This window comes from Neolamprologus multifasciatus, chromosome 5 (assembly GCF_963576455.1).
Source record: "Neolamprologus multifasciatus chromosome 5, fNeoMul1.2, whole genome shotgun sequence".
In the NCBI taxonomy this organism is placed as follows: domain Eukaryota; kingdom Metazoa; phylum Chordata; class Actinopteri; order Cichliformes; family Cichlidae; genus Neolamprologus; species Neolamprologus multifasciatus.
In genome coordinates, this window is record NC_140443.1 from 19,370,379 (window position 1) to 19,396,814 (window position 26,436).

At 42.0% G+C, this 26,436-nt stretch overlaps 1 protein-coding gene across 12 annotated transcripts; it reads right to left on the reverse strand.

Moving 5' to 3' along the window:
• Positions 1–1,012: 1,012 nt before the first annotated feature.
• On the reverse strand, positions 1,013–25,933 carry wnk2 (WNK lysine deficient protein kinase 2). Of its 12 annotated transcripts, none has more exons than XM_085158432.1 (30): positions 24,262–25,933; positions 19,166–19,338; positions 18,452–18,672; positions 17,594–17,751; positions 16,894–16,982; positions 16,483–16,702; positions 15,389–15,659; positions 14,228–14,508; positions 13,220–13,957; positions 12,708–12,821; positions 12,255–12,287; positions 11,949–12,065; positions 11,382–11,792; positions 10,524–11,210; positions 9,313–9,362; positions 9,014–9,176; positions 8,805–8,921; positions 8,541–8,711; positions 8,350–8,392; positions 8,098–8,253; positions 7,047–7,903; positions 6,786–6,843; positions 6,611–6,675; positions 5,922–6,505; positions 5,585–5,811; positions 5,258–5,488; positions 5,026–5,124; positions 4,291–4,335; positions 3,852–4,174; positions 1,013–3,463 (listed from the first exon to the last, which is right to left on the reverse strand). In XM_085158432.1, the coding sequence occupies exons 1-30, from the start codon at positions 24,925–24,927 to the stop codon at positions 3,161–3,163; spliced, it is 7,671 nt and encodes a 2,556-aa protein (XP_085014558.1). In that variant the 5' UTR covers positions 24,928–25,933; the 3' UTR covers positions 1,013–3,160. The 12 variants fall into 12 exon arrangements, with proteins under 12 accessions (XP_085014558.1, XP_085014552.1, XP_085014553.1 ...); XM_085158426.1 differs by having other exon boundaries at positions 13,220–14,116; XM_085158427.1 differs by lacking the exon at positions 12,255–12,287 and having other exon boundaries at positions 13,220–14,116.
• Between the last annotated feature and the right edge of the window lie 503 nt (positions 25,934–26,436).

The following is a 26,436-nucleotide window of genomic DNA, read 5'->3' on the forward strand; positions in this document are numbered from 1 at the left end:
TTCTTAGCCTCACCTTTACTCCTCCAAACATACCTCTTGTTATTGTGGCCAAGTAGCTCAATCTTTTCTCCATCTGTCCAAAACATTTTTTCTAGAAGCCAGTTTGCTTGCCCATGTGGGCAGCTGCAGATTTCAATCAATATTAAATCTGTGGAATTTGGGTTTCTTTCTTGGTCAACATGTCTTGGTCGATGATGAAACCAGTTGATAGCGTACTTGAACATCGGTAGATCCAGTGTTGTTCCTGAACATCACTAATTTCCTCACATCTGAGGGTGGCTGCTGGCCTTCTTTAAGACCTTGGCAATGTGGTGACACATCCAAATGACTTGTGTATATACACAACTGTTTAAACTAACAATCTTGGAATCTCCAGCTATTTAGAAATGCTTCCAAGACACCTTGACAATTTGTGTAATTCTGGAGTTCTACTTTTTAGATTTCCTTGGACAATAATAATGGATTGCATTTATATAGCGCTTTTCGGGGCCCTCAAAGCGCTTTACAATTCCACTATTCATTCACACACTGGTGGAGGCAAGCTACAGTTGTAGCCACAGCTGCCTTGGGGCAGACGGTAGGTGAAGTGTCTTGCTCAAGGACACAACGACTGAGACTGTCCGAGCCGGGGCTCAAACCGGCAACCTTCCGGTTACAAGACAAACGGCCAACTCTTTGAGCCACGATCAAGATCAGGATGATCTTCAAACTGCAGTGTCAAGTGTATTATGCCTGACGGAAAGATACTAATACACAAAAACTTTAAGCAAACACCTCAGAAATCTCCTATTATCCGTGAAATACAAATACCAGTGGTGAAATGTGGATTTTAACATAGATTTTAGCCTGTTTGGTGAAATATAGAGTGATAACTTTCCCAGAACTGCATTTGCAAAACTGTCTTTTCATTTGTAATAAGCAATACTTTTTTGGCGAATTAGAGTGGAGAAGAGTGAGAGACCCAGAGACAATTTGGCTTGTGACTACTAATGAAAGCAGTATGTGACTAATATTGTGTGGTGTCAAGCAAAAATGAATTTATTTATGTCTTCAAGTATGTACAGCTTTTTTTTTTAGAAGGTATCAATCTGACAAGGTCAGGAAACTGCTGGGAAAACAGGTGATATAGCAGGCAAAAGCAATCATACATCTAGCTGTCATTGCAAGCATTAGATTTAAAGACAGAAGTTACAGTGGAAAGCACAAAGAAAACTACTGCATAGGAGATTAAAAAAAATTATCTAGGTCATTATTAAAGATCTACCTTATAGACAAATAATCCATTTTAAATTACTCTCTTAATGTGCAAAAGTGAAACAATTTTAAAGGGTCATGCCAATGATTTTACATTTAAGGTTCTGTTTATGATGTGTTATACTCAGTCTGCGTAATGTGTTTTGTGAATTTGAAAATAATTTTTTTAAAGGTTGAAAGATAACAACCCTGATGATGTAAAGATGCTAGTGTGTTGCATTATGGGAAATTTAGCATCCTGTAATTCTGCAAATATGGAAGATTTCTGTTTTGGTTCCCCAAAAGTGTTTATCGTGCCTTTACAGAACTGCTTGGCTTACCATACTGAAACAAGGGACCACATTTATAAAAGCAAGTGTTTTCTTAAGATGACTGTGCCATTTGCACTCAAAAGTACACAAAATGACTTATGCAACCCCAGAACTCTTGTAAGGGAGTAAATGATTTATGCAAGAGATGTATTAAAGTATTGTTTTTGACTAAAATAGTGAAAGCACTATATTTTTTGGAAATCCTTGAATCATTTTAGCCTTAATACATATAAGCATGAGCTAAAAGGCCAGTATCTAATAAATACAATTTTGAAAACCTATGCCTATTACGCAAACATCAAACAGTTGTGGCTTCTCGGTAATTCACATTCGTCATGTGCCCCCCTAATATTATCACATCAACAGCATTTATCAAACGACAACCATCCACGCAGTAATCTCTTAAAAACCACAAGGCAACAATATGTAAAGCTACAGATTGCATTAGTAGAGGTATGGGATGATTATGATTTTGACTCGTGTGTTGAGTCCTTCAGCCCTCCTTATGTATGATTTCAATTACTTTCTCTGAACAACATCCACTCTAAACACAGAACACCACTCAGTGGGGATTCAGAGAACATCCGTGTGGTCATGCAGGCTGCTGTGCAGGTGCTAAAGCAATCCCGCAAGAACATAACTTCAGTGAACACGGAAACTTACAACAAGTATATGCTAACCTAATTCAGCTTTGGATATTCATTAATCTTTTTACAATCTCTGATATTTAATGTACTGCAACACCGGATTGTAGTGTTTAGCTGTGTTTTGTTGCTAAATTAAACATGTTTTAATCCACATTCATTATTCAAATCACATAATTTACCTGTGAAGGTGAAAGCTTATATAGAATATCTAGAGTATGCTTTGAATCTAAATGCTTTTCTTCAAAAAACGGAAACTGCATTTCAAGGCACTCTCACAGGTGTTTTTTTCCCACCTGAAGATAAAGTTCAAGTTCATTCAAATCTCTTAAGGATATTTCAAGCGCTTGTGCTGGAAGCATTTCATCGATGAAGAATGAAACCTATCCTTGGACTGAGAGAGAGTAAAGCGACTGGCCTTAGTGACCAGGATGTCAAGTCTTCACAGTGATGGCATGATGGTGGCAAATAAGGTGTTGCATTAAGACACATAACTGCAGCACCAACCTACAGATTATCTAATGGTAACTGTACAAACACAGGAGCTATTTACAGACTGACGATAGTTCATATATACACTCGGCAGCTTATATATATATGAGTGAGATGAGCAACACAAACATCAGCTGTTTAAGTGAAAACACAATATGAATGAGAAATACAGTATGTACATTCAATGCACATACAGAAAAAAATGAAAATGAAATCTGCACTTTAATGCACGATTCAGCTAATTACAAGTGGACTGCACTCAAGGATTATGCATTGTAATACGGACATGAGGTATGTTGATGCAAAATGAAACAAATAACAAAAAGACTAAGGATGAGTATGTACATATGATTACATACGTGCTGGTTATATATATTTACACTATTATGTACAGATTGACTAGAACTATAATGAGATATATTTTTGGTAACGGAGTTGGAAGACACAATGCTACAGAGATTAGAGAGTCCTCGCCTTGGGGTCAGTTGGCTGATATGATGGTGCTGGAATGGAGCTGTGGGTATCCTGAGCTGAGGCCACAGCAGGAAAGGCAAAGACTCCTGAAGGAAGGGGAAAGAAAAACCCAGGCCACTGGCTAATAGAGAGAGGTGAGGGCAAGGCCCTGAATGGAGCAGGAGAGTGATGCTGATAAGAGGGATGTGCCCCCGCCGGCGGGGTGGCGATCATTGTTGACCCAGGGGCATCAGGCCAGGACAGTGGCAGACTACAGGCCTCTGGTCCTGAAGCTGTCCATGGCGATAACTAAAAGGGTTACATAGTTAAAAGTAAATAGTAAACATAGCACTTTTGCATATTAAAACAATAATCACTACACTAACATTGTTTATAGACATGCAGGATATAGTACTGTAATACTAGCATGGCAACAACCTCTAGTAATGTTAATGAATGCCCCAGCATGCATTTGGAAATGAAATACAATAATCAAGTCAGAGTGCAAGTCATGATAAAATGAAAGCGTATTACTGTATTCTGTAATGAACTCTTCTAATTAATGAGTCCCTACAACATTAAGGCATTTTGAAGTTATAGCCATTAGAGTAGTTTTATACACTTCAGGCCTCATGATCTAAACACTGTATATTTGCAATATCTCTTTTATAGAATAGATAATAACCATAGCACTCACATCTGAAGCCCTAGCAAGCTGTTCACTTGTTTGAAGTGGATCCTGATCCCAAAGCTGGGGTCGAGTTATACTCAAAGAGTTAGTGCGAGGCCGGTGGGTGACAATCAGAACCTCCTGGGCCCAGTCATCCATTAGTCGTTGTAAGTCTTCAGGCAGGTTGCTATCATGGGCACTCATAGATGTGCTACTGTATGTGCCTGTTTTGTTGTTGCTGTTATTGGCTTGAGCTTGGGCCAATCCTATCACCGGCTGATGTGGAGGAGGTGTGACACCCCCAGGCAGCTGCTGTGACAGATTGGAAGCCCCTGCTGAAGCTCCAGACCCTAAAAAAGACACACACACATATAAACACCTGGTTTAATACCCTGATTACAAAAATGAAACAAACAACTTGACTTACAGAAAAACAAATTCTTAATGAGACTGTAATTTTACATACTGCTACCACGCTCTTTACCAAGACAAAGTCGCTTCAGTGTCGCCCCTACACAACAAAAAAGGATTAATGCAAATCGCTGCTTTCATCAGCAGGTTATAATGGTCAATAACGGGGAGCGGTGCAAAACAAAGCTACCGAGCACTGCAAAACAAGGGAATAAAATCACACTAACAAATGGATAAACAAGGCAATCATTTCCCTTAAATGAGACAATCCGTATAGTTAGCAAATCATGCAGATGACCCATGTTTAAGGCATTACAAAGTGACACAGATAACAAACAGGTAATACAGGGTTAGAAAGAAGCATGACGAGAAAATCTATTGTAGTTTGGGATGCATGAGACATGCAAGAGTCTATTTCCTAGGAATACAAAGTTGATAAGTGCTTATTGCACACAGGCAGAGAGCAAAAGAATTAGTGAGACACGTGAAACGTGAGGTAAAACTCAACACTTGTAAAAATAAGTTGAATAATAAATAAATAAAAACATAAATAAACATGACTGATAGCTATTGGGTAAAATTCTCAGCTTCTCTTTCAGGGAATTTGTGTAAACTGCTGAATAAAATAAAATCATCTCTGAAATGAAATAATACAATAAAATACCAACTAATAACAATGAGGCAGAGAAAAAAAATAGCACATAAAAAACCCTGTGAACTAAAAGGAGTTTTACTGAAAATATGGAAACCAGAAAATATGAAGCTATGCGGGAAGAGAAGAGATACAAACAGATAGATAAAGACACAGGCCCACTGAGAAATCTAGCTCGTGGCTTGCTACTCGATTTATAGGTCACTCTCTCAGATGGTTGAGGGTAATTAGACCAGCCTGTAGAGGAGCATAATCAAGGGGAAAAGACAACAGGGTAAGAAGAATAAACACTCCATTGCCAACATTATTAAACAAAGCGACAACACAAATAATGGTTTTATTAATACTGTTGAATCAGGGTGTGTGGTACCTTGCCCCGGTGGCACTTGTGTGCCAGTTCCATCTCCGTGTAGTCCAGCATAAATGTTATCAGAAGATAAAGAGCCTTTAAGGGAGCAGGGCTGCTGAGTCTGCACAGGCTCCGAGGTTGAGCTGGGAAGGTGGCTGGTGCATGACCGGGCCCTGCTGTGAGTGGGGAAAGACCCTTTAGCTGGAGACCCATTTAAACTAACTGTGTTGTCACCCGTACCTGCAGCAGCACCTAAAGACACACAAATGCAAGAGGATAACATCAATAAATAGTCTTTCAGTACATATTCTTAACTTTTAGTACTTGGATTTCTGCAAAGCCACTCACTGGATCTGCTAGAGTCACCAGTTTTGGTTGTGACATTTCTAAACTGTTGAACCAGAGGGCTGAGAAGTTTGCCTGGCTTCAGCCTGTGCTTGCTGGACCTCTTTCTACGGCTGGCATGTGGTGCAGCAACTCCCAGGCCAGGAGGAGGAACTTTACCAAGTCTTCGATACAGGAGCTCCACTTCCCCTCGCTGATGGGCCTGAAGCTCAGAGATTTCCTTCAGATGTCTGAGGAAACCCAGGAGAGAAAAATAATAATGACTTACAAGCTAAATGACAAAATATCTTCATATACAAACATGCAGCATGACAGAAAGCAAACCACAAGCGATGCTTACTTCTCCCTGAGTCTCTGTAGTTCTCTCTTTATGTCTGAATCCTCCATCTCGGAGTCATTATCACTGCTGCCATAGGCAGAGCCGTGCACCCCACCATGCCTGCTCGGTGAGTCAGAGCTCTGCACGCTGCTGCTGCGACCAGAACGACGGAGAAAGGCCACTGCCCTTTTCATGAGGTCACTTCCTCTGCGCTCAGAGCGGGAGTGTTGCAACGGGGTGGCAGGAGTCAGCTTTGCAGGGCTGCTCTCTGCCCCTGAATCTGAGGAGAGGAAGCGAGCGTGGACCGTGACGTCCACAGGGACGGATGTCATTGCACGAGGTAAAGAGCCCCGCTTGGCGTTAGAAGGAGGCGTGTCCAGATAGAAATCAGGTGGTGCAGAGTAACGGCTACAACGTGTCCTCTGTGTAATGTCATCTTCAGTGCTCACCACAGAGAAACGGCCAATTGTGGTGGAGGTAGCCATGGCGTCAAACTGACCATGGTCCCTAATGTATCCCACAGGGTGCGCCGGTGAGGCAGCGCTGCTCCAGCTCCTTTGCTTCACATCTCGTCTGTTGGCCACTTCAGGGGGAACAGGAGTGATCTGCCAAAAGCACAGAAGAAGAAGTCGTATGACATCATGAATGGTGTGGTGCTGAAAAACAGCTCTACCTTCACTTTGAATGTGTGAACATGATCTCATTCATACCTTAAATCGACCTCTTGCTCCAGAGCATGAAGCAGAGTGAGGAACGTGTCTTCTCGACAGGGACGCTGGAAGGAAAATATCCACAATACTAAAACTGTAGCACTGCAGGAATTAACTCGCATCTCATTTTACTTAGGAGATAATGATGCCGATTATGTTGCGATGTTTGACGTACCACACACAGCTGAATCACTCAGTGCGCTCAAACTGTCCATTCTCTCTGGAATTTGAGGCTTATAGAGGGCAGAGGATACAAACTATTACTCGTTGTCCTTTAAAATACTTGATGAGGAACAGCTAAATAATATTTGTCATTCTCTCTTAGATCAGTTTAGCTGTGCTCCTTTTCTTGAACTCCATTAAAACACTAAAATATATTAAACAGTTAAATTAATATTATTTGGATACAGTACAACAAAGTACAAAACATACTTACCAGCTGTTCACCTCCTCTGTAGCGTCCCTCCCCTATTGGCCCTGGGGTGCTGTTTCCTGAGCCTCCTGTTGCGCTGTCTGGACCAGGAGGAGACTGGATGTACTCTGTGCCAGACCCTGGTGTCTCTGCAGCGCTGCCTGATGGATACATGGGAGCATACTCCTGGTAGAGCAAATTCCGTAGTTTCTCATCCAGGGTTTTAATGGTGCTGTCCACAAAGCCGCTACGAGCCAGTCTTCCTTCACCATCGGACTCACTGGGGCCTGCACCATGCTGGGATGGTGCTGGACTCTGTGGTAGTGAGGACACTTTGGTCCCTCCAACAGTGGCAAAAGGCTGATGCAGCACCACAGGTTGCTGTGGTCGCTCGCTCCGTGCTGCAGGGGCGTAGGAGACAGCCGGTGCCTCTTTGACTGATCCTGGCTCCTGGAGCGGAAGAGTAAGCGGAGATCCGACCTGTGAAGTGCTCACATCGAGAGAGAGGGGCATGACCAGAGGGCAGCAGGGCACGTCGTCAGCAATAGAAACCGGGCATGTCATATCAGGCAACTTCTGAGATGCATGGATTGGTGAGATGGAGCCGAGAGGGGATCCCTGTGAATCTTCCACAGGGAAAGCAGCATGCGGGGATGATGTTTGTGTTCTGGCTGTCTGGGCTTGCATGCTGTGTTGCATTGAACTGCCTGCTGGCTCCACTGATGGCACTGACTGGAGAGTCGGAGGTGCAGACACAGGAGGTGACAGGGTGGCCAGGAGGAGCGGGTCTGTGTTGGACATTATTGGAGGACTGCAGAATCCATACACGTCATAAGAGAAACCTCCACTTCCCCCAGACATTGTGGAAGATGAACCCTCTTCTGCAAAAGGTTTTTAAAAAGGTAGAATCAAAATTACACAGATTTTTTTTTTTTTTTTTAAAAAAGGTCTACTTTATTTATTGTGAAATCAGTTTTTGCCCATCTGAGCTGCAGGATGCCTGTCATTGTACTGCCACAAGGTGGTGTTCTTGCTCCTTGAAGCTGCTGGATATTATTAGAAAATTTGCAGTCACCTCTGGAGGGCTTTGCAGTGGTGCTGTCAGCGAGGTGCATAGTGGCTGAGCTCCCAGGTGACTGCGTAGTTGTCCCGTCAGAGGGGGTCTCCTGACTGGATGTGGGTATCTCCTCTACGGGGCAGATTATGAACCATCTCTTTCCTGTATGAAGAACTGGGATGGATTTTTTAAAATAAGTTATAGTGATGAGGAAAAAGGATTTACCAGACATGCATATGGGTAAATGTTTTTCTAAGAAAAGTGTAATACCATTTTGCTGATAGACTGGTTGAGATCCTCCAGGCTGCTGACTCTACAAAGAAATGTACAGATGAAAGCTAAGTCAGTATGCCAGTTGCTTTGCCATTCTATTTATTTGTCTGAATCCGTGTTTATGAGTATGTCACTGCTAATATCTAAACCTACAGTATTTTCAAGCAATGAGTGTATTTGTTTCTTACCTCTCCTACTAACGCTTCAAATGGCTGGACTTGTAAAGGACTGCAACTCAAAGCTGTGTCCCTTTCACCCTCCATGTCTTCATTCAGCATGTCTTCAGCTTTATCCACAATATCCTTCAGCTGGTCAATAAAGATTTCCTTCTCTAACATCAAGATGAAGCCATTCTCTACCTGTAGATATGCAGTTGTTAAGATGTTAAACAATAATGTAAATATTAAGAAATTATTAAACACAAAGTCTAGATTGTACAAGTCTGGATTAACCATGTAAGTAGCGATTTCCTCGGGAGCGTCTCCATCCAGATCAAATTTAAATGTCACCATTTTGTGGTTGTGAGTCTCCAGCTGGCATTCGACCATTTTATCACCAGTGTTGCAAACCTGTGGGAGCAGTGCTTACACTTTACAATCAGAAAAATAAAAGATTTCAAGAAACTGTACATTCTGACACCACAAATGTCACCAAGACTCACATTGAGCATGCTCAGCTTTGGTTTGCTGGTCTTTTCCTGCCTGGAACGGGTGCGGGCAGACTTGCGGTGATGTTTCCTCGGTTTCCCATCTCCCTTTCCCACACTAGCAAAGCTTTCATAGCCATCACTTGTTTCCTTACCAGATGGTATATCAGACTTGAGACTAAAACGAAAAAGAATATTTTAAGAAAGTTTAGCAATTCACGGCCAAGTGGCACATTTTCCTCACACAAAATTGTAAAAACTACAGAATCTGAAAAGACATAAAATAGATTTTTTTAAAAACAACAGATACACACCTGTCAAATTCATAACTGGGTAAAGATATTGGTTTTTCCTGAAGCACCTCCTGAAAATAGAAAAATGGGAGTGTAAGAGGACCTCGATGAAGGACCTATAATGGATCACTGGGGGACTAAGCCTTACTGTGGTTAATATATAATGTAATATGGTTAATGTGTGTTGTTACTTCTCAGCATGTTAAACTAAGATTCAGAAGCTGGTGTCATGATGGGACTGATGTATAAAATTTATGTTAATGTAATTTGAAATGAATCCTGCAGTTTGAACGTTCTTTCTGACCAGCGGATACTTTAATACAGTCATGTGAAAAAGAAAGTTTTTACAGAGCTACAGTATATTCAATGAGCCATCATTTGTGGAAGTAGTAATAATGTGAAGTAATTGGTTTCTGTATCCCTTGCTGAGGTTTGCTGGCATTCATTTATGCACGGCTCTCTTCAGGTCCTGCCACAGCATTTCAGTCAGGTTGAGGTCTGCACTTTGGGCCACTGACACATCTTTTCTCTTTCAGCCATTCTGTTGTAGAATTGCTGCTGCATTTGGGATCAATTTCAGCCAGTCTTGAGCTGTCAGGCATATGGCCTCAAATGTGACTCTAGATTACTTTAATATGCAGTGGAGTCCGTGGTCAACTCAATGAATGCTCTGGTTTTGTAGCTGCAAAACAAGCACAAATAATCACCCTCCTCCACCATGCTTGACACAGCTGCTATGAATTGCACTGATGTGCTGGCGTATTGTAATCTAAGCGAACCTAAGCTGTGGAGCCATGTTCTTTCATGAACTTTAACACCTGACATGGTTAATAAGGCCTCTGGAGTCTGAGAAGCGTTTGTTTGTTTTTTTCACAGTTTCTTGGAGCATCGTACGGTCTGATCTTGGGCTGAATTTTCAGAGACGTTAAAAACTCGTAAGACTGTGGCGTTGAGTTACCCCCACACCTAACTGCCTAAACATCTGCTTTTACAGAGGGGATCACAAGTGCTGATGATCAGTTAATCAAGTTTTCTTTAGAAGCACCTGGCTGGTGTACTTAGTTTTTCATGGATCTCCAAAGAGTTCTGTGAAGAACTTTCTTTTTCACATGACTTTATTTGTCATTTGCAGAGACAATTTTAATCAAGCAGAGGTAAATCTTATAGAATTTACATAAGTGTATAAACTGGTATTACTCTGAAATATTCACAGACATTGGATTCATCACTACCTCTGCACAGGGCTCTTGTTGAGGGGTGCTGGATGCAGATGCCATGTCTGCAGTTTGCTGAGTTGCAGGCAGGCTGGAACGCTCGGGCATTGAGACTGTTGTCTGGGTGCCAGGAGGCTGCAGAACTGGAGCTGGGACTGAAGTTGTGACAGAAGCTGGAGCGGGAACAGGAGCTGCAGACTGAACTGGTGCTGGCAGGGTGACCGTGTTTGGGCCTGAAACCAAGCCTGGGACTGACATTTCGGGTTTGGATGAAAGTATGCTCACAGAGGAGACTTCTGTTTGCTCCAAAATGGGACCTGATGCTGATACTAGTGGTTGAGCCGGGGCTGAGACTGCAGCTTGAATTGCTGTTGGAACTTGTATTGGGATTGAAGTGGGGGATTTAAGAAGGGTTGTGGTTTGAGGCATAGCTGCGGCCTGAGCTGATACTGGGCCTTGAAGTTGGTTTTGTGCTCCCACTACAGCCAGACTTTGTGCTGGAGGTTGAGTATCAACTTTAGCTGGGATTGGGATTGACGCTGGGGCTGGGACTGTAGAAGCTCCTGCTAAGTCAAGGCCAGCTCCACTAGTTTCTGAATCTGTTCCCCTTCCCCAGAGAGAAGTCTGAACAGTAGGCAAAACTGAGTGAACCGCACCCAAATGCTGAAAGTCTCCCAGAGTGCCATGAGGAGTGAGTGACTGTATCTGAAAGAAAACAAGCACATTTAAAGAATTGTTCATCAGTTAGTTCAAGTACTCTGTGTCTTTGAGTCGCTAAACCCATGCCCAGCAAGCATCACACCCATTCCACCTTAGTATTACAGATTTCCTATGATCCAACCAACCATTACAGTGAGAACTGAGTGAAATATTCACCTGGACAGGCTGCTCAGCCAGACCGTGCTCAGGATTGGGGGCAGGGTATGGGGTGGGTTGTACCTGAGAGAGAGGTAAGGGATGGGTGGAATGGAAACTTAGGTTTGGTTGAGATGTGGAGGGGCTGCCCTGCTGCTGTGGCACTGCTGAGGACATGGACATGGCAAAAAATGGGAGGGGGAATGCCACACTGGCTACATGCTGAGGTGTGGACAGAGGAGTGCCAAGAGTAGACATAGATGGCATGGCAGAATGAGGAATCAGAGGCAGAGAGGGACGGTGGGGTGAACGTGAGTAATAGGTGCTAGACATAGTGGATTCACTGCTGCTGTAGACAGATGGCAGAGGAGCTGGGGAGACGGGTGAAGGCTTGTGGCCCCCTGTTTGAATAACTGCATATGGTGAGGAAAACTGGGAAAGAAAAAGGGAAAATGATATAAAATGAACAAAGATAACCAATAGAAATAACATTCACACAGGCCCCTTATTTATTACTCTACCCTGCCACCTATTATAACATTTTATAGGAAGATTTGTTGTTGTCTTCTCTATGCTAACACAACACACCTGCATGCTGATCTGCAGGGGTAGAAGTGGGGAAGGAGCACTGGAGACTAACTGTGGAAAACTGGTAGCGGTGTCAGGATGACTCAGGTGGGAAGCAGGCTGCTCTGCAGATAACAGCTAAGGAAGGAAATGACATGTTTGGGGTTTTGTTTTTCTTTTTTTCTTTTTTTACTTATTTAGTTTTTTTTTACAGTATGAATCTGAAACTGAGAATTAAAACTAATAACTAAACAGTTTAACAGCTTCACTTTGTTACAAGTGAGCTGCAGGGCAGGCAGACTTCAGTTATTCTGCATGCTGCTCTACCTTTGGCAGGATAGCAGCTGGTTGGAGATGGTACTACAGTGAGGAGAGATAAATGTGAAGGAGACACAAACCACATGAACAGCTATTCACATCACACACATATACACAGATATACAGTACAGTGCACATTGGCTATTAAAGGGAAAATCAGATACACTTTTCACCCACCTCACACACAGCACTAGACCTACTTGACTTAAAATGGCCAGCACCACTAAATCAAATGGCAGATTAACTTCCATTATATCGCATGTTTCAGTTTATGATTTAAAAGTTGAAATTGTATTTTTTATATTGCATGTCAAATGACGAGGCCCTGCGAGTCAAGCACGCTAGGACAGGCAGCTGGGTGGGCTCCAATGAGCGACTTTCAAACTGTCGCTTCATAATTCAGATTTTTGGGTCTCACTACAGATGTTGCCAGGGTATTTTAGAGTCAGATGTATGCAGTACCTGCTCCTGGTTGGGCTGGGCAGTGTTCTGTGTCTGTAGAGTTGGGCCTGCAGCTGGAAAGCACTGTCTGCTCTGGTTAGCAGCAGTGGCTGGCGTAGCTGGAGCAGGAACTGTCTGTCAGAAACACATAATGGGAGACCTTCTTTAGGGATAGTAGAACTGTATAATATGTGTTTGTATTTAATACAACAAATGTGGCTCACAGTTTAGTTTGTCAAAGCATTTGTGGTCACTTGCAAGAAAATGGAGAGGAGTGTTTTTTAGCAGCTGGAATTGTTCATCCATTAAAATGGAAACGGGAAGCGGCAGCATTTATCTATCATTGCCCATCCAACATGTTAAGAGAAGCACTTTGAGCGAGTAATTCAGCACTTAATGTTGATTAAGCAGGAGCAAAAACTGGCTGCTAACATACTGGCCAGGGGAGAGAGGCAACTTGCAGGATCAGAAAAGATACAGCAGGCTGCTGCTATGGCATTTCAGGCTATGCAAAGTCTTCTTCTCTAACCCACCAGAGAATTGGCTCTGTCTTTGCTGTGATGTGATGATAACTGCAGGTTCCTAACCACATTTGGAGAACAGTAGAACGGAGCATCCAGGCTCTGGCTCTTGTCTTTATGCTCACCTACTGAAGAACAACAAACCCCAGCCTCCCCATGGTTGTGTAGTGGATGATTAACACCTCTATCAGAGAGGGTGGGGGAGCTGGTCCTGCGACTGACAATGTGATGGAGACAGTAGTTGAGGAGCGTGAGATCTCCACCTTCATACAAACTCCGTGGGAACACATTTTGTGAAGGTGGAGAAAGATGTGAAGGAGAAGCTGCCACGACGGGCTGACAATTTGATGATGTGGTAGTGGGCAGAGAGGGAGGAGACCTTGGCTCATGAAGAGATGTGGGCGAGCTTGGCTTGGAGACTGGAGCAAACTGGGTGGATGTGGTGTCAGTGCATTTGTGTTTGTGTCCCAATGATCCATCTCCTTTTGTCCTGTCCTTGCAGAGGAGAGACATGCAAGCTTTGCAGTGATGGTGATGCCCTGGGCTGCGTGGGACACATGGAGGCAGCTCTGCAGGAGGTTGTAAATTAAGGGGAAGGTGAGGTGAATCGAAATGACTTGCTGAGTCATGATGAGAGTGTTGATGGGGGAGCAAGAAAGGCGATAACAATGACGGCTTCTGGGCAGAGTTAGCATACAGGCAGTTTGTATCGTGCACTCGACTCTCTGTGCTATTTGCCGGAGACACTTCCTGTAACGGACACAAGCAGGGGAGTGGAGTTGTCTTAGTTAGCGATTGCATCCTACACTGTACCATCTCAACCATTGAGGCACTGCCATGCCTAAGACACATAGTACTTTCAGTGATGAGCAGGTTCTCATGGCATACATAGGGATCACTGTAGTGACGCTGATGAGGTATCATTCCGAAAAAAAGAATAACATTTTCGTTATTTCAGAAAAATATCATTAAGGATATCAGAAAGAGAAAATGAAAATAACATGAAATGCTTTTACTCACTGTTTGACACTGATAAGGCCCCTGGTGCAGTTGTGATGCAGGTTGTTGAAAGGTCCCAGGGTGCAGCTGGCCTGCGGTTTGCTGGTACACTCCTTGGTGTAACTGCACGGACTGTGCAGTGGACTGCTGGTAAGGCCCCTGGTGCAGCTGAGGGTCAGTCTGTGCAGGAGGACTGTAGATAATCTGAGTTGTGGTAACAGGTTCTTGAAGCGTTGGGTAGGGGCCATTCTGCTGATTGTTTAGCTCATCTAATTGCATTGTGGAGCTCACGCCACTGTCAGCTGTAATAAGAGAGCATGTAAAAGATTATGATTCACCGTGATGCTTTTTGTCCATATGCAGGAAGGACAGACACTCAAAAAGAGAGATTGGGTGTGGGAGACAGTGGAGTAGAATCTCAATAAAATTCAAATGCTAAATTATGTCACGTAATTTGGCATCACTCAGACACTGCAGCAGCCATATGTCTGATTCTCGCTTAGGTTCACGGAAACTATTTTTAGCAACAGTCTGTGTCGTGTGTTTTAACCAGTGTTTGATTTTGTTGACCAATAATTTTTCTTGTAGTTTTAGTCAGTGACAAAAACAAGATGATAACAAATGCGCGAGGAGAAAAACTATCATGACATGTGTTGATACTTTTGTCAGCACATTTCATATGAGCGAGATGAAGACGTTCTGGGAATACGAGATCCAATCAGAGCTAATTACGTTGTGTAGATAGGTAGGATCCAATCAGAAGTAATGTCCTTGTGCAGTAAGGTTAGATACACACATTTAATCTGAAAAACACGCAGGGAGGGCAGGCTCAGCTATGCTTTCTCATGATAACACAACAAAATATCTCTTAGCAGGAAAAGCAGCAGCATTTCGTATTTGATGTCATGGAAAATAAAATGCTTTGTAAACCATGTGGAGCAACTCTCACTGGTAAAAACACGACAAACTTTTACACTTTATATTTTAGTGAACTGAATCACTTCAGATTTAGTTTGTGATGCTCTTGTGATATTGAATCAACTAAAACTAAAAGAGCTTAGATGTTTAAATTCTTAATAAAACTAAAACTGGTCAACTGGCTCTTAAAATCAACACTGGTTTTAACTTCAGGTTTTGTGTTAATGCACACATTCACATAATATTCTAATTTCAGTTTCTTACATGTGGTAGATGTGGCAGCGGGGACGGTGCAGATCAGAGTCTGCTGCTCTGACTCTTGGTCTTCATAATCTGTAGTAGCTAATGCAGCTCCCTGTGGCATCCCTGTACTGGGAACCTGCAGGAGGTTCTGCTGAGTTTTCTTCACAGGTGTCTCGCTGTTTCCATTTGGTGAGACAGTCCGCTCCCTCCTCCATTTGATTAGAGCTACACGATCTCTGATGGACTTCCCAACGATCTTCACATCACAATCCAGAAAGAAACCTGAATCCACCTAAGGAGGCACAGGCAAGATACTCACTGCAGCTCAGAACTACCCCTCCTGCATTAACAGAAGTTTGCATGAAGAGCGAAAGGTCAAGTGATCAGCTGTCCTAGTTCAGGAGCGTCAAACTCACTTTTTACACCGAGGGCATGTAAAGACTTTTAACTAAACAATTAATAATTACTATTATGTAATATAAATGGCCAGATGGAGATCTTTACCAACAGGAAAAATGCTAAAATTGATTAAAATACAATTGAAAATTGAAAATTTATGCCCTCCTTTTCCCAAAGCTCTCTAGTGGGCCCTTTGCTGAGCTGATTCTTTCCCCCGTGCCTTATGTTTGACACCCCTGCTCTAGTGTCTATGTAGACATAGTCCTGTGGTATCTGAAGCACTTCGCAGTACTGCAAACCAGTAACGCACTCCTTACATCAGACCTACATCAGAAGATGTGTTCCAATGTAATGACTTCCATAACATTATTAGACACTTTGTATATCATTATGCTGATAGCCCAACTACCTCATAACAGGAAATAACAGAAACTGAATTGAAATAGCAAACCACAAAAAAACAAAACAAACAAAACTACTTTTGTTATGGTTAGAGTTTAAATTCATAAACCTAATCTCACTGACGGGCTGTAGGAAGAAGCCAGAGTACTCAGACACAGGGAGAACATACAAACTCTAGACAGAAAGGCTCCGGCCAGATGATGGATTCAAATCCAGGTCTTTGTTGCGAGGCAACATTTTAATAGACACCAATAAGAAACATGAACTGGCAAAGCACTGAGAAACAGTGCTTTTTGAAAAAAAAATGTCCTTACCATTTCTTGGGCAACAACTTCTGGGACCTCATGGACCAAATCAAAGGTAAACTCAATGGCACCAGTGTCTTTGTATTTTCCCTTCAGTTTTTTAGGATCTTCGACCCACAGCTTTAGAGCAATGGATGCTTTTTTCCCATCATCTTCTTCATTGAGCTCCACCCTCACACCCGTGTCCTCTGCAAAGAAGGCGTGATTCAGGAGGTCCTTGATGGAGTACCTGCAAGAAATACACAAACACTACAGACCTGCACTACATGTCACTGGCACAGTAAAACACAGAGTCAAATAGTGGTATTGACGTCTCTTTGCAGGAGGAGAAACAAAACAACGCAGTGCTAATATAAGAGTCAATCTCTACCCACACAACAATGCGTCATAAGCCAGAGATAGAGGTTCTGGTCCAATTACCTTTCTTCCCATCTGTGACAGATGCACTCCCCGATTATTTCCTTAATTTCTGGGTCGCGGACTTTGCTGTAGCTGGCAGGTTTCACCCCCTAAAAAAAATTTAATCCATGTCTTAGCTTACCAAATGACAGGTTTTAAACAGAAGTACTTGGAGAAATAATAGAAGAAACTTCTGTCTGCATTGTATAAAATCCTTAAATACAGAGTCTGTTAAACACATTGTCTTTCAGACATATGGGCCCTGGGAAAAAAGGTTTTCAAAAGAAATAGGACAGTTCTCATCTGCCAAATTAAAAGTGTCAGCATTAGCTACATTAGGTAGATACTGTTGTCTATTATAACAGTAATTTAACTAAATTAGTCCGAGGTTTGCCCATGCTCTCAGGGTCCTGTGTTCCAAGCGCTGCAGAACCAGCTAGATGCTTTATTTTTTTCTTCCAAGTTTGACCTGGAACACCACAAAAATACAACAGTGCATCCGTGCAGGCAAAAAAACTCCAACAAAATAAGCAAACCTACATGTAAATTTGACTGTCTTTTGATCACTGCAAATGTGCAGAACAAATCGGATATTGTGGCAGGCTTATAATGAACCCTTCATTCTAAATAAGAACCAAAAAAATTGAGATATAGCTTGGCTTTGTTGTAATCATAGATTGAAAGTTATTATAGCAGCAGTAGGATTTGAACGTGAACTCACGCTGGTCACTTTGCGGTAGATCTGAGCAGCATTTTGACATTCAGAGTAGGGATATTCAGATGTTGCCATCTCCAGCATACACATCCCAAAGGCGTAGACATCCACGGCCTCGTCATAGTGCTCCTCATACATCTCTGGAGCCATGAACTCTGGAGTGCCTGGAAAATTAATGCAAGAGAAGATGATAAATTACAAACTTAGTGATGGTTTAATTGAACTCCAGTGGCATCAACAGCAGAAACTGATCAGGCCTGATAAATCGTGAAGAATTTTCTAAACATGACAGTAAAATATAGCAACTTTAAGGTGGTCAAAAAGCTAATAATAAAGCCCAAACAATCTCAGTAATTCTACACCAAGTAGGGTTAATGTTTTTTAAAAATGGCCAATGATTCAAAACACTCATTGTGTCACAGCTGGTCGGATCCAGTGACACATAGATATTGAGCTTTTAATGTAATTCTATACTTCACAGAAATTTTTGTTTTGTTACATAAAAAACATAACAGGCACAAAATCCCACACTTAGAAGGAACAAGTTCCCTTATTTTGGTTATGCAGTACACAGATTTACCGTTTACTCCCACCATGATCGTCAGTGTCATTTTTGGTACTGAACACTACCTGCAGCAACAAATAACCCGCTGACACATTTTAGTGTGGGATTGGTGAGTGCAGTGAAATATTTTGCCAAAGATAAAAACAGAGCCAAGAATTAAAAGCAAATGTTTGACTTTGATGCATCAGGTAAAATAATCTTGACACACTGTGTCTGCACTGCGTTTACAGTTTCTTTCTGCACTGTGAAAATTCCCAAATCATTAAAACAGCAGTTTTTCCAACTGCATGGTAACTAACCAATAACACTTTTAGCAAAAGAGGCTCTCTTTAGAGTCGCCAAGCCCAGGTCTCCAATTTTGACAGAGCCCGTAGGACCAGTGATGAAGATGTTGTCACACTTAAGGTCTCTGTGGATGATCGGAGGAGTTCTAGTGTGGAGGAAGTGGAGGCCTTTGAGAATTTGTCTGCACCAGCTTCTAAGAACTTTAGGCTTCATGACCTTAAAGCGCTTCAGATACCTGTTGGAAGATAAAAAAAAAAAATGTATATATTATTGTGGTAATAGAGAATTTCCAGCTGACAACAAGTAAAAGCTGGCTTTTCAAACATGCTGAATGATAGTTGCTGAAATCACATTTAGAGATCTATCCCCAAGTAACCTCTGCATTTATAAAATATATCCAGTTAGCTGTTCTTCTCTTGCGAATTGTTATTGCCTTCTCTAATGATTGTTCTTTTCTCAAACCAATTTCCTAATTGTGACTGCCTGAAAATCTTTTTCTATTGTGTCCTACCCTCTATTTGGTATTCATTTATTTTGCTAATTACACTTTACGAAGAAAATCCACCCCCTTATTCACATAAATATATCTTTCAGCTTTTGGTTGGATTTCAGCCGTTGATTAGAATGACTAAAATTATGCCATTCAACAGCTTTGGAGGGCAGATTAAAATATAGCAAAAAAGACAAACAAAGGTTATGACAGGAAATATTTTTCTTTTGCCGCTCACGTTTTTAGTGTTCCTGAGGTCATCAGCTCTGTCACCAAAACAATACACTTTTTCCCTTTGACGGGTGATTCCCAGAAGTCATAAAATCGCACAATGTTGGGATGCTGGAGAGCCTTTAGCATTTCTGCTTCCTCTTTGAATCTCTGTCTCTCTGCTTTGGACAGTTTCCGTTCCTGGAAAAATGAAGAAAGAAAATGTTTGTTTGTTTGTTTTTTTACTATTATTTATGCATCTACTTCTATAGAGTGTAAAGAAACAGTATTAGTCTCTCTGTCTCTCTTTCTTTCTCTCTCTGTCTTTCTCTACCCACCTCATTTCTTTATATTTTGCTTCCAACAAGCCAGACTTCTAACTTTGCAAAGTGGTCTCAAATAATAGTTCTGCACGTTTTCTGAGGGATTTTCAGCCCAGTCCTTTTTTTCATAGGAATGTTTGCTTGTTTGTTTGTTAAGCCATGTAACACTGACCTATGAATCATTTAATCATAAAAAGGCAACTCAGAGGACTAACTGGTAATGGGTCTACACATAGAAGACAACTTAGCAAAAAAACAATTTTAACTTGTGTCTTTAGGCACTTTACTAGCAGCCTGGGACAGAAATACCTATTTTGCGCCCATTTCTTTAGTCAAATCTACAAAATAAATAACTAAAAAGATTGCCAAAGATAACACAGTTTGACAGACAAAAAATAGCATATTTTCTATTAGGTGAAAACTTTGCATATCTCAGCATGTTGTGCAGTGTTTTCTTTACTTTACTTCACTGACAGGTGGAGAATAAAAGAAGAAGTTGCAGGTCTCAAAACCTATCTGCAACAGATGAACAATGTCTGAAAGTCCTGTCTTTAAGAAATGGGGGGAAAAGGCAGCAAAGACCTGACACAGGCCCTGAGAGATGCATCTGGCTCTTCATTTGATTCGTGTACTGTTCACAGATTCCTGAGCAAAAATGGCCTCAGTGGAAGGCCAGGAAATGGAAGGGAAACAGGGAGAAAAGGCTGAGGTATGCCAAATTACACAAGAACTGATGAATGATGATGAGGAAGGAGAGCCATCTGTGAAACACAGTGGAGGCTTTGTCATGGTTTGGGGCTGCGTTTCTGCCAGTGAGGTTGGAGATCCTGTCAAAACTGATGGAATTTCTGTACCATCAGATTTTCTCCACCATGCAATATCACCTGGAATGCATCTGATTAGAAACAGCTTTAGTTTCAACATGACAACTATTTCTTTGAAAGCAAACACATATATAGAAATGCATATATTGAAGCAGTGTGGGATCGTGTTGACAGAGAACAGAACAAAAGGCAGAAACATCCAGAGCTTTGAATGTCCTTCAAGAAGCCTGGAGAGCTATTCCTGAAGACTGCTTAAAGAAAATACAAGAATGCTTGCCTAACATAGTTCAGACAGTGGTGCAGAATAAAGGTGAACATACCAAACACTGACTTTCAAGCTCATTACTTTTGTACAGCCTCTGTGTTTGCCTTCTATAATGTATTTCCACTTCTGTTTGCAAATGTTTCAATAAGTCGCTGCACCTGTTTCTCATTAAGGACAGATATGCATTCTTCTCAGTTAGAGACGGTAATGGAACAAATATGATTCCTCTGAATATTCCCATTGCTTTATGATGGGACTCTGCTGCCTGTGGCTCATGTTTATAGTGAAAGCAGCTTTGGCATTTTGAGTGGGTATACATGGGGGTCTGAACCAATTACTCTCTTTATTACCACTGTGTAGAAAACACAAATAACAACAGCATTCGTGAAATCACATTTTCAAAAGACAGATGAGTAGAAGTCTTGTTTAATCTGTTGCTGTGATACAGAGACAGACCCATCTGTCATGGCAGATAAACGTGAGCTTTAATCACATTTTTAATCATAAATGTCAAACATACCTCTGGTAAATAATGGAACACAAAAAAAATTCCATTAAGACTTTATAACAGCGAGCTAGGATTTCTTTTTATTTTCCTTTCAATCACAAAGCCACAAAGCATAATGAAAATCCTTGATTTAGGAATTAAATTGTACAAATTTTAAATTTTACGTCTTTACTTATACAGGCCTGAGTGGATTTGTGTATAATGGATCAATATTTTGGCCCCTTTCTTCCCTGAACTGTTGTATAAATAGTAAAACAGCTGACAGCAAACACCGTCCACATTTCAGTTTCTCTCTTGTCAGCACAGCACATCCAACTCAAAGACTATGACAACGCCAAAAACTGCATGACCTCCAGGGTTTCTTTAGAGCCGTCTCCATAGACACGTTTCAGCAGAAACCATTCGGGTGCATTTGATGTTTCAAAGGCCAGGGGGTCCACAATAACCTGATGTACATTTCATGCTATTGATTATCGACAAATACCTGAGAATCAGATGTCCTGCAAAGCTCATAGTGATCTATACAGTGCTCAGTCTGAGGTGTCTTATATTACATGCAACACTGTGAAGGATACAGATCTGACTTTCTTTCATAACTCTGATTCTTATCGTGTACAAATATATTACAGTTTGCCTCATCCCCATATCTTCATTGTCCTTTTTTAAAAGCAATTTTCATACAAATTATTAGAAGACGCTTTGAGGGATAAGGTCTCAGCAGGGTGTGGCACCAGGATTGTCTTTACTGAAATATAATTGTGCACAATGAAAAACTAAATAATAAATAATATTAGAAATAAAATATAATGTTGTGGACATAAATCTGGAAATAATATAAACATACAGAACTCTTGGTTTACTGTGTATCAAATACTTCGTATACTATAAGCTGTACTTAGATGAACCCAGCCTTTCCCGTTTCTACTCTCATGGTGCAGAAGGCTGCATCAGCAAGACTCACTCTCCAGACACATCAGTGTGGTAACAGCACGAGGGTATAAATCGCTGTTTGATATTCATTACTAAGCCATCAGACAAAATGTACAACTGTGAGACACACTTCTCAGTGTGGTAAAGTGCTTTGGCATTTTACTAAATTGTGTTAGGCGATTTGCTAATTTCGGGTAAACAACTCGGTCAGCAAACGTTTGATTGCATTTTTGCAGGCAAGTAAGTAGCAAAACTGGCAGCCTGATTTGCTCAACACCAGGAAAAAAGCTCCACTTCAAATACAATTCATTTCTAATTCATTTCTGATTTCTATGAGCATCTATGTTTTCTGCTGTCTCATTCTTAGTTCTACTTCCGTACGCACACAGTGTACAAACCACACAGAGCATTTGAGTTACAGTGGCTTTTTTTGTGAGTGAGCTACACAGACAGAGACACTCCGAAGGGCAAGGCCTCATCTCGAGGGACAGAATGGTTGAATCATCACTAGATCTCCCCTAAGAACCTGCTCAGACACCACGCAGATGCAAACACACACGCATGATGCACAAATACACTTACTGTAGAGCTCATCAAACGTGACACACATTCAAAAAGCACACTCTGCTGTGAAATCCAGTTAATTATGTGTTTAAGTGCTTAAAAATATGCCCAGTGGTTGGATTCTCTTCTAACAGACAAGAATGAGCACTGAAGATATGGATAGGTGTACTGATGAGGATCAGAAAACCAAATGCATTTCCTCCAGTATGAGCCATAAAGTTAATCTTAAACAGTAGTGACGCATTGTGGTACGGCCTTGGACAATCGCCATTCTCACTCTTCAAATGAGATGAAGACACGCTGAATAAATGGGCTACATCAGTACTTTACTTTCATCTACTGAATGCAAATAGAAGCACAATGTAACTACCACTTAATTCTATCAACCTTACAGAGCTAGGCTGTGATTTTTTCATTAGGGAGAAATTCAGTGATTTGTTGGGCCAGACTTGCTGAGATGCCTTCCTACACTTTCTGCAAGAGTATGAGGTGAAATTTTTCCATCTTATATGAAATAATTGTAATTATGATCATTTAAAGCGCACGAAAGGTTTCTAAGATTACGATGAGATGGTGACTCATCATTTTGTGCACTGGCCCCAACGAAATGTCTAAGTCCGCGTGTAACGTGAAAGCCAATTCAGTGACTAAGCATACACCAAGAAGTAGTAGCTATTTAAGTTTAATGAAAAAGATCTGCTGGGAAAAACAAAGACGCTTCTGCTTGTGTTTTGATGCAGAATGTCTTAATACTTAATTTTTTAAATTGTATTCTTATGCCTGCTCATAAATCTGCAGACTGAAAAAGCTTAGCACAATTTGAGCCCTTAAAGGGCAGCCACTATCTACAGGTCTGTCTGCAGACTAATCTGTATATCACATGGGCAGCATCTAAACTAATCATTAGATTACCACATACACAGATTAGTGATACAGCAAGCTGTCACTCATATGAAACACTGCATCACCCCTTGCTAAAATATAGCCTATAAGCAAATCTGACTAATTAAAGTGCCATTTCAGTTCATCTGCTGACATGGCTGAGTAGGTACAGATGAAATTCAATTCACTTAAGAGTCAATAATGTGCACAGGGGACAAGGAGGATGCAGATTTCCTTTAAAAGACATCTTTGTAATCTACTGAATCGGAAATGTGCTGTTACTTCAACTTGGTTTGGAAATAGCAACATCTAGGCTAAGAATTATAAAAATAAAAGCTTGTAAACTGATTGCTGAATTTTAAAAAAGTGAAAAAGTGAAGTTTCTTGTAATACACACACACACACACACACACACACACACACATATATATATATATATATATATATGTGTGTGTGTGTGTGTGTGTGTGTGTGTGTGTTCACACATAGATCCTGTCATATGTATTGTAAATGCTTGTAACTTCAGCTTTTTTAATCAATCCCAGCTAGATACAGAACCATGGCTGTGACCTGGCTGAGCTAATGAGGAAAAGAACCAAAGGCAACAATGTAACACAGCATCCACTGACCCTGCCTGAGAGTTTGGTACATGACTGGCATGTATATGGGTATTTATGTGTAATATAAAGATCTTTATTATTGTCTTGCTTTTTATTTTTAACCTTCAAATGAGCGAATGAAAAACAATCAATAATGCTGTAGAGCTCTTATAGTCAGCTAATTTGTGTTGGCTGATTGATGTTGGACCTCAGTGATTAGCGAACCCACCTGAAGCTCACACCAGGCCACTTCGACCCAGGTGTCGGTGTCGAGACCTTTATAGACAGTTTTGAAAGACCCTCTCCCCAGCTCGATGTCAAACTTGAGGAAGCGCCCTCCAGGCGAGGTGGCCACAGCCTTCATTCCGGGCTCCTCTTCGTTTTCGTCACTTCCTGCTTTACCTGTGACATCGGAGGGCACGACCTCTGCCTTGGGCTCGCTTTCGCTCCTGCCTCCCTTCTCCTCGTCCGCGTTCACGCTCTCTGTGGCCATGTCTTTCAGGTCCACCTGGCTCTCCGTGCTCGAGGTCTCCTGGAGGCGGGTCGCGTGCAGAACCCGCGCCCGACTCCTGTCAACGATGGTTCGCAGGTCGATGTTGAGTGCCGGGCTGCTGTTGACGAACTCCGGTGTGTCCACCGGCGGCTCTTCGGAGTCTGACAACCACTGGCTCCGCCGAATAAACCTGTGGCGGACCGGCACCTGGTAGTCTGTGGAGGGGTATGAGCTGGGGTCACTTGCTCCACGCAGGGCTGTGTTTTGTATGTTGACATTGTGGTCTGTACCATTCTCATACACAGGCCTGCAAGCATTTGCATTAATGTCCGAGTCCAGATTAGGTGCTGAGGAAAACGTGGATCCCAGTGGCGGATCTTTGCTTGAATCCACCGAATCCATCCCGGTTATACTGTTAAACACTCACCGGCGACATTGTTTCTGGAGGATGATGAGCCGCTCTCTCGTAGCGGTGGAAGAGTTCGCTGCTTACCTGCAACACTCCAACACGGTGACGCAGTTCGCCAGTTCAGGGTGTATGGCCTTATGTTTTTTGTTTGTTCGGGACACAAAACATCCCCCAAAAAATGTCCAGCGGGGAGGATGCGTGCATTGCTCCTTGCCACCTCACGCCCCGGTGGTCCACCTTGCTGCAGTACAGCACAGAGCAAGGCGACCTAAGCCTGATGTCGCTGTCAGTTTAACCTATGAGCTCACAAAATCCGTTTCGACCACATTGCATAAGATCCTGCGCCTACTATAAAACTGTGATTTGTTCCGCAGACAAATAGCTGTTCTATAGGCCTACAGTGGACAGGCGCGGATGTTTAGACCGTGGCACGCACCGGCTCCTCCAAAGACACATCACGGGACAAGCAAGTGCGCGGCAGTCATCGAGACGGACTCCGGTGGATGCAAATATACAGCAGGTGTTCCGGGTGAAAGTGTGAATCAGCTCCGAGAAGTGTGACCTCAGCATAATTTCATCTATCCTCACACTCCGCACATACTTTTTCCTCTCCTGCGTCGTCCTGAAGCCGAGTGCAGGATGGATACAAGCGCTTATCAGATTATGCTCACTGCGGCACAGCTTGCCCCACGTCGTCGGAGCACCCAGCTCTCAGCGCATCTGTCGTTCCAGCTGATAATACTGTTTTCTTCTTCAATTTCATCTCTTTCAGGTTTGGGGAAACTAGAACATTTCACGGCACAACCCACGCCCCTAGCAACAACACGTATCCAATAACTCGGCACGCTTTTAGGCGGCACCTTTACCCTCCCCGGACACAGGCTGTGTGGTCCACACCGCTGTCCGCCCTAATCGTGACGCGCTAAGCCTCCAATGGGAAGATGACTGAAAGCCTACCAACCAAGAGGCACGCTGTGGGTTACCGGATAACACGCACCGGACCCTGTCTTAACAGCAGACTCATCCGGATGGATGACGTGCAGAGAGACCGACACATGAGAACATCTGGTGTATTTCTCGAAGAGCTATCATAGGTTTCAGTCCCCTTAGACATTTTATTTGTGCTTACAGGATTTATTAAACATTTATTAAACAGGGTTAAACGGGGTCTTTTAATCCATATCGTGAAACAAAAATAAACAAATTATAAAAATTAAGTTGGAATTAAGTCAGAAAGATAGCATATATTAATACATATTTAAGACATTTTCATATTATCTCTGTGACATAAGTATTATTTTCATTATACTAATAAACTACGAAGATCTGATAACAGTCTACATCACATATCTTTAAAGTATTTAAACACTTTTTATGGTGATATCTGAAAGATGTGCGAAATATGTTATTATCTTTATTTAAAAAATAATATAATATATTTATAATTTTAATCAGGGCATTTGGTATCAGCAAAATTAGTGGAAAAAGATGTTGTCAGCACC

Bases quoted from the DNA above. Each gene is read 5' to 3' on its own strand.
- wnk2 (XM_085158426.1), bottom strand. From the start codon at position 24,927: ATGGATTCGGTGGATTCAAGCAAAGATCCGCCACTGGGATCCACGTTT. The intron at 11,793-11,948 runs GTGTGTTGTGTT...TTTCTTTCCCAG, and splicing joins CCCTGCAGATCAGCATGCAG to TTTTCCTCACCATATGCAGT. The intron at 8,922-9,013 runs GTGAGTCTTGGT...CTGCTCCCACAG, and splicing joins CAAAGCTGAGCATGCTCAAT to GTTTGCAACACTGGTGATAA.